The following is a 19,331-nucleotide window of genomic DNA, read 5'->3' as shown; positions in this document are numbered from 1 at the left end:
ATGTGCGGACGGCCACCCACTCGCCACAAGCCAACGCATCGGAGCGGGTGAACCAGTCCATTCTGTCTGCAATCAGATCTTATCTTCAACATGATCACACGGAATGGGATAAGTACTTATCAGAAATTGAATTCTCGCTAAGATCGTCTGTTCAAACGTCCATTGGTGTCACGCCTTATTTTGCGCTTTTTGGCATGAATATGGTTTCTCATGGGAGTATCTATAAACTGGCTAAGAAATTACAAAGTCTAAGCGATCCTGAATTCAACATAATACCGAAATCCGTGAAAATGGATTTAATAAGGCAGAAAATTCGTGAGAATCTGCATAGAGCCTACTTAAGGAATGAGAAAACCTATAATACACGCTGCCGTCAAGTTAAGTTTGTACCAGGTCAGGAGGTTTATCGTCGCAATTTTCAGCAGAGCGACTTTAAGACCAATTTCAATGCTAAGCTAGCGAAGAAATTTTTAAAATGTAGAATTGTACGACCTGTAGGTAATAGTCTATACGAGGTTGAAGACCTTCAAGGGAAATCGTTGGGGGTATTTCACGCCAAAGATTTGAAACAATAGTTTCAAATTCTTTGGTGGTCTTAGTCCCAACATTTCAGTCCGAATACCTAACTCTGTCAAATACTAAAACGTATTGTCAAAATTTTATTTATGAGTGGTTAGTAAATACTTTCTACATGAAACTATAGTTAAATGACTATGTTTTTTTTTATTTTTTTTTGCCATTTGATTTTTATTTTAATTAATATTTTGTTTTTTATCTAGAATATGGCGACCAGAGATGTTCATTTGTGTTGTGGAACAATTACCAGTTGCGTTGGATTTACTCAGTAACAAGTAGTACGTCACCATGCTCACCGAAACCAATTAAATCTTTTATCACGATTGTGACTGTCAACACACTATTGATGCAATTCCGTTAACACTCTGGGGAACTATGCCAATAAGAGCTGAGAATCGTTAGACATCTAGTATGTTGATCTGATTTTGATAATATTAAAGAGACGGGAGTAATTTGCAACGTTTACCCAACAAGCATCTCTTGAAGAAATACGTGGCTTACTTGTTATTGGATAAATCTAACACCACTGTGTTTTGTTCTCACAATACGAACCATTTCTGGCCAAATATTTTTTTTATTTGAAAGATTTATGATCTTAAAGATCATGAAATGTTATTGGCAATATTTAATTTGGTTTAACTACTTTTTATTGGAATAGTAATGCTAATGTTAGACTAAGCGCAATAACTTAAATTTAAATATTAATATATATAAATTGAATTTTCAAACTCACCAATTTTTTTGTCGTCTGGAACTTTTTCCATCTCGGCTCAGTGTTTTTATGCAGGAGTGATGAATTAGTATACAATCTGTATAAATAAAAACAAAACAATTAGTATTTTATCAAATATATAAATTTCATGATACTTTTATATTTCATATATCCAATCAATAGATATAGATAACTTTAGTTCACTTACTTCTTTTTTTTTGAAGATTTCATTTTTAATCCCCATCCCAGGCACCAAATGAATTTCCAACCTGTGGAGAAAATTGTCATTAGTAAATTTGGTAAATTAAGTTTAATATTTAAAATCTAGTGAGCTAAAAGGATATCCTGAAATTTACCAAAAAGAAAACAAAATTGAATTTTGATAATTCTTTTAGTAAGCTAAATTTTCTATTTTTTTTTGATATTTATCATTTAATTTATTTTTTTTTTATAATTACTATATTATTTTAAAGGAGAAATTGCAAGGGGTACTTCTCGCCAAAGACTCTAGGCATTATCCTAAGAGCTTTGGTGAATTTAGTCCTTGCATTTCTACCTCATTTCCCACGATTAAATCGTGAAAAACAAAATATAGTAATAATTTCCAGTAAGATATAAGAATTTTATTTATACTTACCAAACTTAAATGGAATCGATTGCCCAAGGACTTGTCACAGGTCCGCTTGAATTTTAAAAATCTGAAAATAAAAGGAAAATTATTGAAGAATTAGTAAAGTTCACATATTGAATTGGATAACAAACAAAATTATTAAAAGAACAATTATTTTTCTTTAGCTTTTCTTTTATTATCTCCATTTACTGATTTAGTTTGTATTTCAAATTCAAATTCAATTTCATTTTAATTTTTCATTAAGTTTGAGTTTTTTTTATTAAAATAATTTTTCTTTAGTTTTGATTACTAAATGGTTATGGTCACAGTTCACATTATTTTTTATATATGAATTAAATTTTTATAAAATTTACAATCACTTTCACCATTTAAATTTTTTTATATATGAACAATTAAAATATTTGAACAATTACTTTTGTCACACACTGTATTAATTTTTTTTTAGTTTTTCCCATTATTTTTGGTCACAAAATTCACTTTTTATTTAATTTTATTCAGTTTTTTTAATCCGTTTCACAAATTTTAACAATCACTGTAAATTATAAAATCAAATTTTCATTCATTTTTTTTTTATTCAATAGTTTCAAATCACTCAATAGTTTAATTTTCATAAAATTGTTTAATTTTTTTTTAACACAAAACTTTTATCACTCACGGTATTGTTCAAAATAAATTTTTAGTTTTGTTTTTCAATCTAATTTTCACTTAATCACTTTTTAATTTAATTCATGCAATTAATTTTAAAAATTAAAAGTTTTGTCACTTCACTTTTGCTTTTCACTGTACACAGTTTTTTATTTAACTTAATTAGCATTGTTAAATTTCATAATCAATTTTTCTAAATCATTCATTAATTTTTTTATTTTTTTTTTTGTTCACTTTTCACGCACACTGTAAATTCCAATAAGAATTTTAAATCCGTGTTATTATTTCTAAAATTTATCGCGAAACTATAGCCACTTCTATTAAAATTTTTCACATTTTTAATTAAAATTTTTTTTTTTTGAATACTCACTTTTTACACTCACTGTAACCAAAACCAATTTTTTTTGCACTTTTAATTTTTAAATTCCTAATTTCACTTATATCTAAATAGAATATTCATTTCACTTACCTTAAAATCCGGAACCACCCTAATGCTCAGGTTAATTTGATATAGTTTCTGAAATTTAAAAATTAATTTTTAGAAAATTTATTTAGAAATTAAAATAATTTTTACACATTTACTTACTTTTTCAATTCTGCTCCGATCCGCCATATTAGAAATCGTCATCTGTACTTTTTTTATAGGCCCAGGGCCGCCAACATGATCCCTGTAAAGAAAAAGAATTTGGTTGTGTTAGTTAACAACACCACTAATAAAATTTCCATTTGTATAACACTTTTACTTACCTTATTTAAAATCCCACTTATTGGCCATAAATCTACACCAGAACCTGTGAAGAAACAAAAGAAAAAATTATTATAATATTTTAAACAATTTAAAGTATTATTTTTATTATTTTAATGTTTATTTACAAAAAAAATACTTCCACTTACCTTTCATTCATAAATTTTTGTTTGGGTGCTTCTTCTTCACCCACGCGTAGTTTTTTTTATTTTGCCTCCTCCTCTTTTCGTTAATTCTTATAGAGTATGTTCAGTCAAGGTTGCCATATGAGAAAACATTAACGAAGGTACAGAGTCGTATTTTTTTTAAGTGTGGTGAATATAAAATAGGGGTTACCAGACTATAATTTTTTTGTGGGAGTAAATAAAATACCCAAAATCTCATAAAATTTCGTAACATTAGGGTATTACAGAAAATCAGGGCGCTTATTTTTCCCTCCCATCCTGTATCCAGGGATGGATAACAGGAGTGGTTGGGTTTGTCATGTGCACCCTGTCGATACGAAAAATTTAAAAAGAAGAAGAGAGCAAATAGTTGGCAACTCAAGATTAAGGGCATACGTTTTGACAGCTGGAAGGTAGAGAAAATGTAAACAATAACAAAATACCTGAAAAAAAAAATTTTATGTAGGCAAACAAATTGCTGAACAATTGTTGAAGCTAGGAAGCCATATTGGTAAACGAGGTTTCTCGATACCAAGAAGAGAAAATGTCGTCCCTTTTTGGATTTTGGCTCCACATAGTGAAGAAGGTGGAGTCCGTGGCCTCATATAAAAGAAAAACTAAATTTTTGATTTTTTTTAAACAAAATAAGTAAATTTTATTAAACAAAAGATTTTTTTTTTTAAACTTAAAGCTAAACTTAAAGCTAAACTTAAAGCTAAACTTAAAACTAAATCTTAAAATATAAAAATAAAAAAATAAAAAAAAAACTAATCAAACCAACCTGCAAAGCCACTGCAACAAGACTCCATCCAACGAGGGAGAAGCAGCATTAGCACCACCACGCCTGGGGTGCTAGGGTATATTTGGTGATATTCCGACGAAGTACAGTAAAATACACCGGGACATATAGACGGACGTTCAATTCGGTTCCTTTTCTTTAAGAAAATAAGAAAAAAAAAAAGAAATATTTATAAAATAAAAAAAAAGGTGATTAGTGAGATATTTATATAAACAAATAGGAAGTCTTAAGTATCGCAAAGTACATCCCGCGTGTGAACCTTAACCACGCGTGCGCGAGTTAGGTTAGAGCTCTGGCCTAGGGAACAGTGAGTCGCGAGGTTAATTAACCCAAGATTTTCCTAAATCTTATATAGGTAATTCTCCTATACAAAAAAAAAATTTTTATAAATAAATATATATAAATAAATAAAAGGAATTAGAGAATTCTAAATATTAATAGTACCTCGAACCACTTAGACATTTAGACACGTCACTGACAGGAAATATCCATCTACCCTATCCTCACCCGGGAGATTCTTCCGCAAAATTAGTTGGCCGCCAGGGAATAGAGCGGGAAAGCAGTAACGCTAGTTTTAAAAAGATGCATTATAAATTATTATTATTAAAAGAAATTTTATTAAATTAAACTAAAAGCAAAAAAAAATTAAAATTTAAAACTAAAATCTAAGAAAAGAAAATTTAAAACTAAAATCTTAAATTTAAAATTTAAAACTAAAATCTTAAAGCTAAATTTTTAAAACTGAATCTTAAAGCTAAAATTTGAAATTTTTAAACAAAAACAAAATTTTTGTACATTTTCATTTCTAAAGTAAATTTTGTTAATAATTCATTTTTTTGTTTGTATAAATTCATTCTTTATTAATAAACCGAAACTTTTATAATGTTTAAATGAAATTGCTATTTTTCAAGTTTTTTTTTTTTTTTAAAATGATTTACTAAATTTCAGTAAACGCGGCGGTAAGTAGGGAAGGTATTGTTTGCGGGGAAAGTTTGGGACATTCTTACGATAGGATGTCATGGCGGGATTCAATCCCGAGTGGGTGGGTTATCTCCTGGCAACAACATCAGCCAGGAGAAGAAATTGTTCGGTAGATAGGTACGCAGGGAAATAAAGGAAAGAGAAAAAGGACAAGAGAAACTACTTCGAGCCCCTTTAACTTAAATATACTTTTGCTGGTATGATTTTTGTGATAGTGTGTGTTTTCGATCCGGATTGCTGGCAAGGACCACCCCCTCCGGCGAGTTCCCAGCCAGGCAAACGCGAGCATACCAGCGCCGCCGGCAATCTGGCCACCTTGTTTCTTTATGTTTATTTTGTTTTCTGTTTGTTCAATGAACAATGAACAGACGTTTGACAGACACACCAGCCCATACACTACAAAGTGGGAATTTTATTGTAATTTTTCATTATTCTAATGGTACTTTTTGAATATTCGATTATTATATACATGGAATAGGACTATTAAATATTTTGAAAATTATGTACAAACGTAATATGTTAATCAAATAATTTGATAAGTTAATATGTTTCATGCTACATAAGTAACACATTTTTTAATTATACATTGATATACTTTTATTTTAATATCAAAATATATGCTAACGAAGTAGCTGGTAATATGCTAGTTAAATATAAAGCAGATGTTTTCTAACGGCCAGCAACGCGGACCGAGTTCAGCTAGTTGTAAATAAAATATCTGTGTCGCCCTGTATTATTTACACCACTCAGTTGTTCTGTAGTGACATAATGACAATGTGAGTTTGACTGTCAGTTGCTGTCAAAAATCTTTTTTCTTCACTCTTTTCTTTTGAAAAAAATTTTAACCGAACGAAAGTCCGGAAATTTTTTTTCGGAAAAGTTTTGCGAATTGTAAATCAATTAAGGTAAATTAAAGTGAACGTAATTCTTCGCAATTTTCATAATAGTTTCAATTATTTTACAGTTTTGTTAAAACCCGATCGAAAACGTGAGCAGGAAAAATTTGGTCGATAGAACCTGCAACTTACAAAGAAAACGAAAAAAAATATTTTTTTTGTTTTTTTCTTTATTTGTAAAAAAGTCAATAGAGGTGGTGGTGGACTGTCCTAACAACAACAAAAATACGAAAAAACCAATAAAAACTAAGCAATCAAGATAAAAGTTTTTAATAAAAGAGGAAATTACAACGAATTTTCCGTAAAACGAGTGAGATTTTTTCGATAAAACATAGATTTTATTAAAAACAATTAAAATGTCAGCTGTTCAAGTTGAAATGGAACAAAATAATAATGAGGGCCAACAAAAAGCATGTGGAGCTGAGGGTGGTGTTGCCTGTAACATCCCGGCATCAACTGTGACGTCAAATAGTACTTCAACTGCACCAGCTGCTGCCACAGCAACACCAATTTCGGAAGCTAACAAAGATACCAACGCTCAGGATGAAAAAGTGATTTTAGCCGATAAATATAAAATTCAGGGAAATGATTATCTCAAAGGTTAGTAAGAACATTTATTATAAGAAAGAAATAGTTAATTTTTTCACCAATTTATTTATAAACTTATTCTAATTTAGAACTCTCAACTAAAATTAGTCATAAATATAGTAATTAGTTAATTATCGTTTTCTTAAAATAGTCAAGTGTAAATCAATGAATCTGGTAAGGAAACATTAAATAATACGAAGCTTCTTAAAACCCATATAATGGTGACATTACAAAATTGTTCTAGATTGAAACTACTATTTATTAAATATAAATGAAATATATTCCAAATTCGACCATTTTTAAAACGCTTTTTACCACATTTATGGAAAGAATTTTTGAAATATTTGTTTATTTTGTGCATATCTAGAGAAAAAAACCTTTTAAACCATATATGTTACATCGATTTTGGTGGACAATAACAAACTGAAAAGTGTACCACAAAAAAACGTGTGGCCCATTTGTATATACTACGATCGCCTGGTGGCTGAAATTCGACCACTTTTAAAACGCATTTTACCACTTTTATGGAAAGAATTTTTAAATATTTTTTTTATATTGTGCACATCTAGCGAAAAAACCTTTTAAACCATATATGTTTTATCAATATTGGTGGACAATAACATACTTAAAAGTGTACCACAAAAAAACGTGTGGCCTATTTATATATAAGATTAACGAATATAGGTGTTAGTTAGTTAAAATGGAAAAATCAATGATAACATTAAAGAAAAACAGACATATTTAACTAAAAAATATAAATAATATTTACTTCTGTTTTTAGCTAAAGATTTCACTAAAGCAATTGAAATGTACACCAAAGCTATAGATTTAATACCAACTAATGCAATTTTCTATGCCAATCGATCATTGGCTCATTTAAGACAGGAGAGCTTTGGATTTGCTTTACAGGATGGTATTGCTGCCGTTAAAGCAGATCCAACCTATCTTAAAGGCTACTATCGCCGAGCAGCGGCTCATATGTCATTGGGTAAATTCAAACAGGCCCTTTCGGACTATGAATATGTAAGTGTTTTTCAAAAACAAGTTATTTTTTATTATCTATTACTTATCCAACTTAATCTCAATCTTTTTTAAAAAGGTATCAAAATGCCGTCCCAATGATAAAGATGCTAAATTAAAGTATACCGAATGTAATAAAATCGTCAAGATGAGGGCCTTTGAAAGGGCTATTGCTGTGGATAAACCGGAGAAAACTTTATCAGAAATGTTTAGAGATTTAGAGAATATTGGTAAGTTCAAATTAATCATAATAACTTATGGTGATTTTTAGTTATTTTACCATGCTTTTGTTGTATTTTTAAAGCCATTGAAGATGATTATAAGGGACCTGCGTTAGAAGATGGCAAAGTTACTTTGAAATTTATGTTAGAACTTATGGAACATTATAAACAACAAAAGAAATTACATCGCAAGTATGCGTACAAAGTAAGTGACATTTAAAATAGTTTCTTATTACAAGAAAAATAAAAATTACTTGTTCTAGATTTTGTGTGACATTGATACTTATATGCGCACTCAACCTTCAATGGTGGATATAAGTGTGCCCGATGAATCTAAATTTACCATTTGTGGTGATATTCATGGTCAGTTTTATGATCTTATGAATATATTCGAAATCAATGGTTTACCCTCCCCAACGAATCCGTATTTGTTTAATGGTGATTTTGTCGACAGAGGCTCATTTTCGGTAGAATGCATATTCACCCTATTTGGTTTTAAACTACTATATCCCAATCATTTCTATCTATCTAGAGGTATTGTATTACTATAACCTTCAATTTTACTTATTACAGTATGTAATGTGACTTTTCTAAATAGGTAATCACGAAAGTATAAACATGAATCAAATGTATGGTTTTACCGGGGAAGTTACTGCAAAATACACAAGTACTATGGCTGACATGTTTACTCAAGTTTTCAACTGGTTGCCCTTGTGTCATTGTATTAATAAGAAAATCTTGGTTATGCATGGCGGACTTTTCTCTAGTGATACCGTTACTTTGGATGATTTAAGACGCATTGAACGTAACTGCCAACCGCCAGAAGATGGTCTCATGTGTGAGCTTCTATGGTCGGATCCACAACTCTGTTATGGACGAGGTCCATCGAAACGAGGTGTTGGCATACAATTCGGTCCCGATGTTACTGAAACTTTCTGTAAACACAATAACTTGGATTATATTGTACGTTCACATGAGGTTAAAGACATGGGCTTTGATGTAACTCATGAAGGAAAATGTATAACGGTATTTTCGGCACCCAACTATTGGTATGTTTTCAAATAAAATTTTAAGTAAATACTGAAACCTTTTTTATTTTGGTTTAACATTATTTTTTTTTCAGTGATACTATGGGCAATTTGGGAGCTTTTATAACAATCAAAGGCAATGATTTAAAACCTAATTTTAAGTCATTTGAATCAGTGGTAAGTTGAAAAATATTCAATAAAACAAAACAAGTGAGAGTGTTATGTAAATATATCGTCACCTGAAATTTAAAAGGCCGTATCTGACATTTCAATAACTTTATAGACATTGCAAAGACATGCATTCAGTGCATTTTGATTGCATTACTGTTAGTAGATTTATAAGTTTAAATATATTTATAAAATTTGCAGTTTTTCATTAAACTTATATATTGAAATGATATTAACTGCTTTTAAATTTTAGGTTATGATATGTATATTCGGATGTGATAAATCATTTATATCCTTCACTTTAGCATGTATGTACATAATAATTTTTGTAGAAGCAAGTTATTGTCCGAATTACTGTATTTGTGATCGAGTAAAATTAATTGTAATTTTCTTAGATTATAACTTTCCGTAGTTTAAAATATATGTAATAGAAGCTTACTGAGTCTGTTGTCAAAAACGGCAACAACAAAATACATGTAATTCAGTGTATTTTGTTGTTGTCAGCTGCAGCTATACTATTTGGGAGAGAGAAAATATTTTTAGTGTATTTTACTCTCAGTTGCGCCTCTAGTTCTACCCAAATTACATTCATTTTTAGTTATACAAAAAATAAATAATCGATTTGTAGTTTCAAAATTTGTATTACTGCAAAGTCCAGAGTCTTCTGAAGCAGACCTATTTTTAAGTAAATTTCAAGTGTATTTTCTCGAATAACAACTATTATCATGATTTTCAAGTCAATAAAAGTTGCAAATTTTTACCGAAAAATTAAAAACGAAAAAAATATGCAGGGGTTCTCATGTAGCAGTTCTGTTTTGTTGGAGTCCATAGAGTATGGAAATACTTATAGATTTTCTGGATCACTTCGTTTTAGTGAAATAACGGTATTCTTAAAGTTACAACTTCAAAACATCATGAATATGTTCTTTTGAAACTAATATTAAATTTGTTTATTTTGTTTGAAAGTTATGAGTTCTACCATTTAAACAGAAAAAGAGTTTAAATTCCGGATGTTTCCCAACTAAAGCAAATCACTGTCAGCTATGAAATGTTTGTGTGAAATTTTTTTTACCGAATTTAGATAGCAACCGAACAGCTATACAGTGCCGGACTTAAATATTCACACAGCATACAGATTTATCTTTAATCTTCCATATTTTTTAAACGAAGGCCACAACTTTCGTACGGGTTTCAAAAATATATTTTGTTAACGTATAACTTATTGAAATATATGGAATAACTAAACATAAGTTGGCACATTTCAGGAAAAAAATTTAACTTATGTTTCGAAGTTCGATTTTAAGGGGACAAAAATATTCACACAGTTTCTAATTTTTAATAGGAAAATAGTTTTTTTTTAATAGTTTAATATTTTGTGGAGTAGCCTATCTTTACAATGACTTCTTTTAATCGTCTTGACATTGAATCGACCAATTTTTGGTGATGTCAGGACTTCTTTAAGTTGAGTCTTACTAATAATATGGTGCTTTCCTTCACGTTCGGCCAATTTATCCCACAAATGTCCTATGGAATTCATGTCAGGTGATTGCGGAGGAGTCGAGAGAATGTGGGGAACATGATGCACTACCCATATTCAGACGTCATGGGCAGTGTGTTTGGGGTCATTGTACTGTTGATAACAGAAATATTCACAAGCTTTAACTTTAGAGCACATTGTAGTTCTTTTAAAATATTAAGGTACACTGTTTTGTCCATTGAACCGTCGATGAAAACTAAGTTTCCTACACCAGATGCAGCCATACAACCCCACAACATGACCCCTTATCCACCATGTTTGACAGTGTTTACTACATTGTTATTTTCCAATTCAGTGTTTGGCCTTCTCCAAACTCTTACTCTGTCGTCCGATTGAAAAATACTTACAAACAATCTTACAAAAATAAATCTGAAGATTTCTGGAACGTAATACTATTCTTAGATAATATATTTCAATAATATTTTTAATCGGACAGCAGAGTAACAGGTTGTAGAAGGCCAAACACTGAATTAGAAAAGTACAATGTAGTAAACACTGTCAAACATGATGGATAAGGGGTCATGTTGTGGGGTTGTATGGCTGCATCTGGTGTAGGAAACTTAGTTTTCATCGACGGTTCAATGGACAAAACAGTGTACCTGTTTCAATGGAGCTGACGTCACCAAAAATTGGTCGATTCAATGCCAAGACGATTAAAAGAAGTCATTAAAAAGATAGGCTACTCCACAAAATATTAAACTATTAAAAAAAACTGTTTTCCTATTAAAAATTAGAAACTGTGTGAATATTTTTGTCCCCCTTAAAATCGAACTTCGAAACATTAGATAATTATTTTTCTGAAATGTGCAACCTTATGTTTAGTTTTTCCATATATTTCCATAAGTTATATGTAAATAAATATTTTTGTTGAAATCCGTACGAATGTTGGGGCCTTCGTTTAAAAAATATGGACGATTAAAGATAAATCTGTATGCTGTGTGAATATTTAAGTCCGGCACTGTATATAATGATCAAGAATATCAGACCTGTTTTGAAATCCACATGATGTCAATCACTAATCGTTTTTAAATGTGATTTGTGCCTGATCTATAAATCGCACATTTTAGTATTTTTAGGTGTGATTTTAAATATCCGAAATCTCAAGGAAACATTGTTCAATAAAAAAATATTATGGCCATTTATGCTTTAATATTTTTAAATTTACACAAAAAAACTATTAAATTGTTGACTGTTTTCAATATAACTAAAGAAAATAAATTAGTTTTGATTATTAATAGTTAGTTAGTTATATAAATCAATTATATTTTTCGTCAAATGAATTATATGGGTTATTATGGCAAGCAGCTTTGTATTGTCCAACATTTAAATCAGAAATAGAAAATCACAGAAGGACACCTCTTTAAAAATTTGTACTTTTTATGTGTTTTTTTTTTATAAAATATCTAATTTTACTATATAAATGATTAAAGACCACACCAAATTATTCATTTAGGCAATTTATTACAAATTTCCCAGCAAAGTGTGTACAAAATTAAGTAAATGATTTGAAATCGACAGCCACTTAGCTGGACGGTTAAAATCACAAAATTATGTGCACAAAACAAGCTAATGCTAAATATTTTGTAATAATACATATACCCTTACCATGAAGGGTATAACGATACGATTTTAAACACAAATAATATACAACACTAAAGTGAATGATATGTATATAAAGTTCTCTGAAGCACTACTGAATATGGCACAATACCTTAATTTTTAATTACCTGATTTTATGAATACATAAATCTGTTTTATTTTTATTTCAGCCACATCCTGATGTTAAACCTATGGCTTATGCAAATAGACTTATGAGCTTATTGACGTAGTCATTTTGTTAATATTTCTTATGGCTCTAATGTTTTCAAAACAATTTTTTTAAGCAAAAAATAAACGCAAAATTCTTTTTACAGAAAAATATACATTTAATTAACAACAAAAACACAACAGCAAGCAAATAAACACAAGGATGTAACATCCTATTCTACTTGTTAAACAAAGAGGTACAAGAAACGTATAATTACAAACCAGCATCATATTTTGTATACAAAGCATGCTTTGTATAAATAAAAGGAGAACAATGGAAACGCTATACCACAAGAGATAATTTCACATCCTGGTCTTTGTTATAAATTAGCAACTTCAAAAATTTGATTATAAAATGCATAATTTAACGAAAGAAATTATTTTTTCAAAAATGCAATTATATTTGTTTTATCTTGTTTATTATTATTATTATTTTTAATTCAAAAATCATTTTAATGCCATTTTTGTAGATTATTTAAAATTATTTTTTAAAATTGTTTTCCTCTAATAAAACTGCTATCTACACATTTTTTTAAACAAAAATATTTTGATCATTTCTTATTTGTAAAATATTTTTATTTAGAGTTTCTTAAACTTTTTTCTTATTTGTTTATCTCTTCTGCCATTCTATCTATCTCATACTGTAGCTATTGTGTTTCATTTAAACAATTACCATTAGGTATTAAATGAACAATAAACAAATATTCTAATTTTATCATATTAAACAAAAAGGAAAAAGACATTTATAAGAGAGAAAAAACAAATATTTTAGTAAGTAAAATCCAAAAAGAACAAAAACTAAAATAAAATTTTATTATGTAAACGAAATAAAAAAAAAAATACCAGTAAACATAGAGCAATTACTAAATGTAACAAAAAAATTAAAAGAACGTATGAATGAATCCACAAGTTTAATAAAAGAGATTTTTAAGAAAATGTAATGTAAAGTGTTTATTTATTTGGGTACATGCAATTTGCAATTTCAAAGGATAATTTCCATTTAGGGAAGTTCGGGAAGAAAATTGGTTTCTAAATCTATATACATAAAAAACAAAAAATGTTTCTACCTATGTCCGTTATAGACTCTGAGACCATCCAACCGATTAGCTCCAAACTGGTATCATTGGAAAGGAAATTTTCTGAATATATTGTTAGGAAAACGAGTAAAAGGGTTATCTTAATAGTTCTCAAGATATTTAGAAATAACTGTTTACTTTCTATGCTAGGTGACTCACCCCTGTCCGATCCCTCCCATATTTTGATTAAACTTCATGTAGTGATACGAAATTGATTCACTCAGTTTGAAAACATTCACAATTATAGTTCTCGAGATATTGGAATATAATTATTTGCTTTGTATTATAGGTGCCACGCCCATTAATACAATCCCGCCCATTTTAAAAACAAACTCCGTATAGTGATAAAAATTAATTCGTACAATGTTTAAGAACTTTTACGATTTTCGATCTTCAGATATTCGAAATTAAGGAATTACAATACTGCCCTTTTTCAGCAAAACTATGTACAATAAAAATGGAAATATTCAGGCAAAATTTTACGACTTCCACAACTATAGTTCTCCAAAGATTCGAAAATGTCATTTACTTTGTATGTTCCGCTTCGTGCACTCATAAGAAATTGATTCGTATAAAGTCTGAAGACTGTCACAATTATAGTTCTGCGCCCATTTTTTCAATTCCGCCCATTTTCGGCCAAGAAGCTCACAATGGTGACAGGTATATCATAATAACTATTTATTTTTATTGGAAGTGCCACGATCACTTGAAATTTAAAAATAAAAAGTATCCTATTGTTCCATCCAGATATAGAGGAACATACAGTAAAAATTTCAAGGGATCGGTCTAGTGGTTTATGCTCCTATAAGTTGTAGACAAACAAATAAATAAACAAACATACACTCATTTTTATATACATATGTACTAGCTGACCCGGCAAACCTAGTTCTGCCATACAAATTATTTCTAGTGAATATTTTGGTTGTTAAAAAAATAACGTATGTATTCTAAGTGAATTTGGCATTATAGGTATTTTTTATGCCAAATGAAGAGAAATACCAAAAAAATGTTTACTCGAAAAATATTTTAAAAAAATGGGTGGATAGGGACATCCTAATGACCTAGCGCACAGTGGGGCAGAATCGAAATTTTTTGGAAATAAATCTGGCATTTCTAAACGGCTGGTCCGATCGGGATAAAATTTGAGTTGGGTGTAGCCAAGGAGTATTCGAGTTTAAGTTATTAAAATGAAAAAGTGCAATATTTTTGAAGGACGGAGTTTTAAAGTGGCATATTTTTGAATCTAATTGAGATATTACTTGAAATTTTTTTTGTAAGACCAAAAATTACTAAACAAAAAAATATAGCTCGGAATAAATGTGGATCAAATTGATCCTAATATTTGCAATCCTATTAAAATTTTGATATAAATTTTAGTTTTAGAAATGAATATGTAATAAAATCTTTATTTATTAACGAAACTCAATGAAATTTTCAGCGTTTTTTAAGTTTTTCATTCTAAATAACAAGGTAAAAAAACTTGTCAAAAGGTCAAGGGGAATCCCGCAATTCCTAAAAATTGGAGCGAAAATCCCAAAAATGGTATTTTTACAATTTTGTCTATAGGGTCCACATTTCTTTCGGGGCTGGGAAAATACTTTACGGATAAATAGGGAACACATCAGGGTTTCCAAAACTGCTTTCCGTTTTCTGATCCCAGCTTTGGGATTTTAGAACATGTGGCCCAAAGTTGAAATGTTCGAAAAATAGGACATGTTTTTTATACCAAAATGTTCTCCGTAAAGAAATTTTATAGAAAATCATAAAATTGTTATATGTTCTTAAAGAAAGTTGTTTTTTAATAAAAAAAGAGTTATGTCACCTTTTAGTCCAAAAAAACAGCAAAAATATACTATTTTTTTAATTTTTAAATTGAAAATCGGTTATTTTTGGATTCGTAATTGATATTGCTCTGAAATCTTTTGTATGTTGTTGGTAATTTAGTTGTCTAACTAACAAAAAAATTCGAGTCCATTCGGTCCAAAAGTGCGCCCTATATTTTTAAAAAAGCTGACCAAGGTATGGAAAAATTTTAAAATTTCAATTTTGAAATGCCTATAACTAGGAAATTATAAGAGATAAATAGCACACGCAATTTATCTATATATATAAAAGAGTAACGTTACTGACTGACTGACTGACTGACTGACTGACTGACTGACTGATTCATCATCGCACAGCCCAAACGGCTGAAGCTAGAATCACGAAATTTTAACTGTGGGTTCCTCCCTCCCCAAAACGATCCGATAAGAAGGGATTTTTGGAAATTCGAACGTTTAGGGGGTAAAAAAGGGTAAAAACGGGTAAATTCGGTAACCTTATATCTTCAAAACTAATAAAGATACAAAAAAACTTAAAATAGCATGTTACTCCATTTAAAAAATAAGCTGACAGGTGTTTCGTACTTTTTGGAAATTCCAAACTTTTTGGGGAGAAAACGGGTAAAAACTGTATTTTGGTACTTTTTTTGCACCCTATGTATCTTTTAAACCAATAAACATAGAAACAAATTTTAAATCGTATTCTTTAATTAACAAAAAATAAAAAATATAAGTTTGGTACTTTTTGGAAATTCGAACCTTTAAGGGATAAAAATTGTGTTAATTTTTGGTACTTTTTCATAAAATATGTTTTTCTATAATTTGACATAGACATACGAATATTTTATTATGAGCTCCCACCACGTTACAGAAATTTATTTGAATGAAATTGTACCACCTCAATGGGGATAAAAAAGGTACCAAAAAGGGGATAAAATCGGGAAAATACATTATATTTGAAATTATTAATCCAATTTTGATAATTTTTTTTATCGTTGGTTCCTGGATTCATACAAAAATTAACTAACAGCGTGTTATTTGGAACTCGAGTACCAAGGTGTATATTGGGCCAAATCCGGGTAAACAGTTTGGTACTTTTTTTAAAACATATTTATTCTTGGGCACATTAACATAGATTTTAATATTTTGATACATGCCTATAGCATAAACAATTTTGGCAAAATGGAATATTTTTAAATTTCAAACTTGAGGGGTGTTCAAGTAAGAAAAAGGAAATTGGTACTTTTCTCCTAATGGTACTTTTTTAAAATTTTAAATTAATTCAGTTATCGACATTAAAGTTCGCTGATATTTATTTGAGTGAAGTTAGTGTTAGGAATAGGGCATAATATTTAGGTACCAAAATGTGTGAACTGTACTATAGGTACTTTATTGTTCATCTAATGGTACTTTTTTGAAATTTCTATAATAATGGACTTAGAAACATGAAATTAAACATATATGGTCCTAAGTGAGTGATAATTCTAGGGGGAGACTTTTTGGTACTTTTTCTTTATTCGATTGGTACTTTTTGTAATTTCTTCACCAATGAACCTAGAAACATGAAATAAAGCTTATATGGAACCGAGTGAGTGGGAAACCACAAGTGTGGGCCTTTTGGTCCTTTTTCTATATTCTAATGGTACTTTTTTGAATTTTCTATAACAATGGACTTAGAGACATGAAATTAAGCATATATGGTCCTAAGTGAGTGAGAATTCTAGGGGGAGACTTTTTGGTACTTTTTCTTTATTCGATTGGTACTTTTTGTAATTTCTTCACCAATGAACCTAAAAACATGAAATTAAGACCGGAGTGAGTGGGAATCTACAAGTTACTGCTTTTTGGTACTTTTTCTATATTCGAATGGTACTTTTTGAATTTTCTGTAATAATGAACATAGAAATATGAAGTTAAGCATATATGGTCCTAAGTGAGTGAGAATTCTAGGGGGAGACTTTTTGGTACTTTTTGTTTATTCTAATAGTACTTTTTTGAATTTTCTATAACAATGAACTTAGAAACATGAAATTAAGCATATATGGTCCTAAGTAAGTGAGAATTCTATGGGGAGACTTTGTGGTACTTTTTCTTTATTCGATTGGTACTTTTTGTAATTTCTTCACCAATGAACCTAGAAACATGAAATAAAGCTTATATGGAACCGAGTGAGTGGGAAACTACAAGTGGGTGCTTTTTGGTACTTTTTCTATATTCTAATGGTACTTTTTGAATTTTCTATAATATAATGGACCTAAATATGAAACTAAGCGTATATGGTCCTAAGTGATTGAAAATTCAAGCGGATACCACATGGTACTTTTTGTTTATTCTAATGGTACTTTTTTTTAATTTTCTATAGCAATGGACTTAAAAACATGAAATTAAGCATACATGGTCCTAAGTGAGTTAGAATTCTAGGGGAGACTTTTTGGTACTTTTTATACCCTTCAGCTTCGTGAGAAGGGTATATATAAGTTTGTCATTCCGTTTGTAATTTCTACATTTTTCATTTCCGACCCTATAAAGTATATATATTCTGGATCCTTATAGATAGCGGAGTCGATTAAGCCATGTCCGTCTGTCTGTCTGTCTGTCTGTCTGTCTGTCTGTCTGTCTGTCTGTCTGTCTGTCTGTCTGTCTGTCTGTCTGTCTGTCTGTCTGTCTGTCTGTCTGTCTGTCTGTCTGTCTGTCTGTCTGTCTGTCTGTCTGTCTGTCTGTCTGTCTGTCTGTCTGTCTGTCTGTCTGTCTGTCTGTCTGTCTGTCTGTCTGTCTGTCTGTCTGTCTGTCTGTCTGTCTGTCTGTCTGTCTGTCTGTCTGTCTGTCTGTCTGTCTGTCTGTCTGTCTGTCTGTCTGTCTGTCTGTCTGTCTGTCTGTCTGTCTGTCTGTCTGTCTGTCTGTCTGTCTGTCTGTCTGTCTGTCTGTCTGTCTGTCTGTCTGTCTGTCTGTCTGTCTGTCTGTCTGTCTGTCTGTCTGTCTGTCTGTCTGTCTGTCTGTCTGTCTGTCTGTCTGTCTGTCTGTCTGTCTGTCTGTCTGTCTGTCTGTCTGTCTGTCTGTCTGTCTGTCTGTCTGTCTGTCTGTCTGTCTGTCCGTCTGTCTGTCTGTCTGTCTGTCTGTCTGTCTGTTGAAATCAATTTTCTGAAGGCCCCAGATATCTCCGGGATCCAAATCTTCAACAATTCTGTCAGACATACTTTCGAGAATTTTGCTATTTAAAATCAGCAAAATCCGTCCATAAATAACGGAGATATGAGCAAAAATCCGAGACAACCTCTGAAAATTTCATCAAAAAACACAATGTATTGCATGCTTTGACAAAAAAACAACAAAACGTATGTTTGGATGTGCAAGTTTTGTGTATTTTGTTTTTTTTTGTGTTTTGTTTCTTTTGGCGTTGTTGTTGTTTTTTATACAACTAAACGGTTGTTTGGTTGTGTGTTGGTTTTTTTTGACAAAAAAACAACAAAACGTATGTTTAGATGTGCAGGCTTTGCGTATTTTGTTTTTCTTTTGTGTTTTGTTTCTTTTGGCGTTGTTGTTGTTTTTTATACAATTAAACGTATGTTTGGATGTGTGTTGGTTTCATTGGCTTGCGTATTTTGTTTTTCTTTTGGTGTTTTGTTTCGTTTGGCGTTGTTGTTGTTTTTTGTGTTCTTGATAAATTTAGGATGCTGTACGCTGAAAGTGGGCAATGTACATACATATATACTAATTATAAAAAATAATAATGCATCCACAACAAAGGTGAAGGGTATATAAGATTCGGCATAGCCGAATATAGCACTCTTACTTGTTCTTTATTCGAATGGTACTTTTTGTAATTTCTACACCAATGAACATAAAGCCATGAAATTAAGCTTATATGGACCCGAGTGAGTGGGAAACCACAAGTGGGGGATTTTTGGTACTTTTTATATA

General features: G+C 30.4%; 1 protein-coding gene and 2 long non-coding RNA genes across 3 annotated transcripts; 1 reads left to right on the top strand and 2 right to left on the bottom strand.

Moving 5' to 3' along the window:
- Window positions 1-795: 795 nt before the first annotated feature.
- Window positions 796-3,508, bottom strand: LOC135963812 (uncharacterized). Its single transcript, XR_010576858.1, has 7 exons — window positions 3,459-3,508; window positions 3,312-3,355; window positions 3,151-3,232; window positions 3,034-3,081; window positions 1,926-1,986; window positions 1,497-1,557; window positions 796-1,385 (listed from the first exon to the last, which is right to left on the bottom strand). It is a non-coding gene; the product is annotated as an uncharacterized LOC135963812 (long non-coding RNA).
- Window positions 3,509-4,095: 587 nt separating this feature from the next.
- Window positions 4,096-4,844, bottom strand: LOC135963811 (uncharacterized). Its single transcript, XR_010576857.1, has 2 exons — window positions 4,717-4,844; window positions 4,096-4,636 (listed from the first exon to the last, which is right to left on the bottom strand). It is a non-coding gene; the product is annotated as an uncharacterized LOC135963811 (long non-coding RNA).
- Window positions 4,845-6,046: 1,202 nt separating this feature from the next.
- PpD3 (protein phosphatase D3) lies at window positions 6,047-13,458 on the top strand. Its single transcript, XM_065515798.1, has 9 exons — window positions 6,047-6,158; window positions 6,218-6,749; window positions 7,519-7,760; window positions 7,837-7,987; window positions 8,062-8,183; window positions 8,242-8,512; window positions 8,577-9,027; window positions 9,102-9,183; window positions 12,481-13,458. The coding sequence occupies exons 2-9, from the start codon at window positions 6,506-6,508 to the stop codon at window positions 12,538-12,540; spliced, it is 1,623 nt and encodes a 540-aa protein (XP_065371870.1). The 5' UTR covers window positions 6,047-6,158; window positions 6,218-6,505; the 3' UTR covers window positions 12,541-13,458.
- The last annotated feature ends 5,873 nt before the right edge of the window (window positions 13,459-19,331 follow it).

The sequence above is a fragment of the Calliphora vicina genome, chromosome 1 (genome assembly GCF_958450345.1).
Source record: "Calliphora vicina chromosome 1, idCalVici1.1, whole genome shotgun sequence".
Classification (NCBI taxonomy): Eukaryota; Metazoa; Arthropoda; class Insecta; order Diptera; family Calliphoridae; genus Calliphora; species Calliphora vicina.
This window is presented reverse-complemented; position numbering and strand designations above follow the sequence as displayed.

What these genes read in the sequence shown, in the direction of transcription:
- PpD3 (XM_065515798.1), top strand. Translation starts at nt 6,506, where the DNA reads ATGTCAGCTGTTCAAGTTGAAATGGAACAAAATAATAATGAGGGCCAA. An exon ending in ATCGCAAGTATGCGTACAAA is followed by an intron (nt 8,184 to 8,241) that starts GTAAGTGACATT and finishes TACTTGTTCTAG; the next exon opens with ATTTTGTGTGACATTGATAC. An exon ending in TTTTCGGCACCCAACTATTG is followed by an intron (nt 9,028 to 9,101) that starts GTATGTTTTCAA and finishes TTTTTTTTTCAG; the next exon opens with TGATACTATGGGCAATTTGG.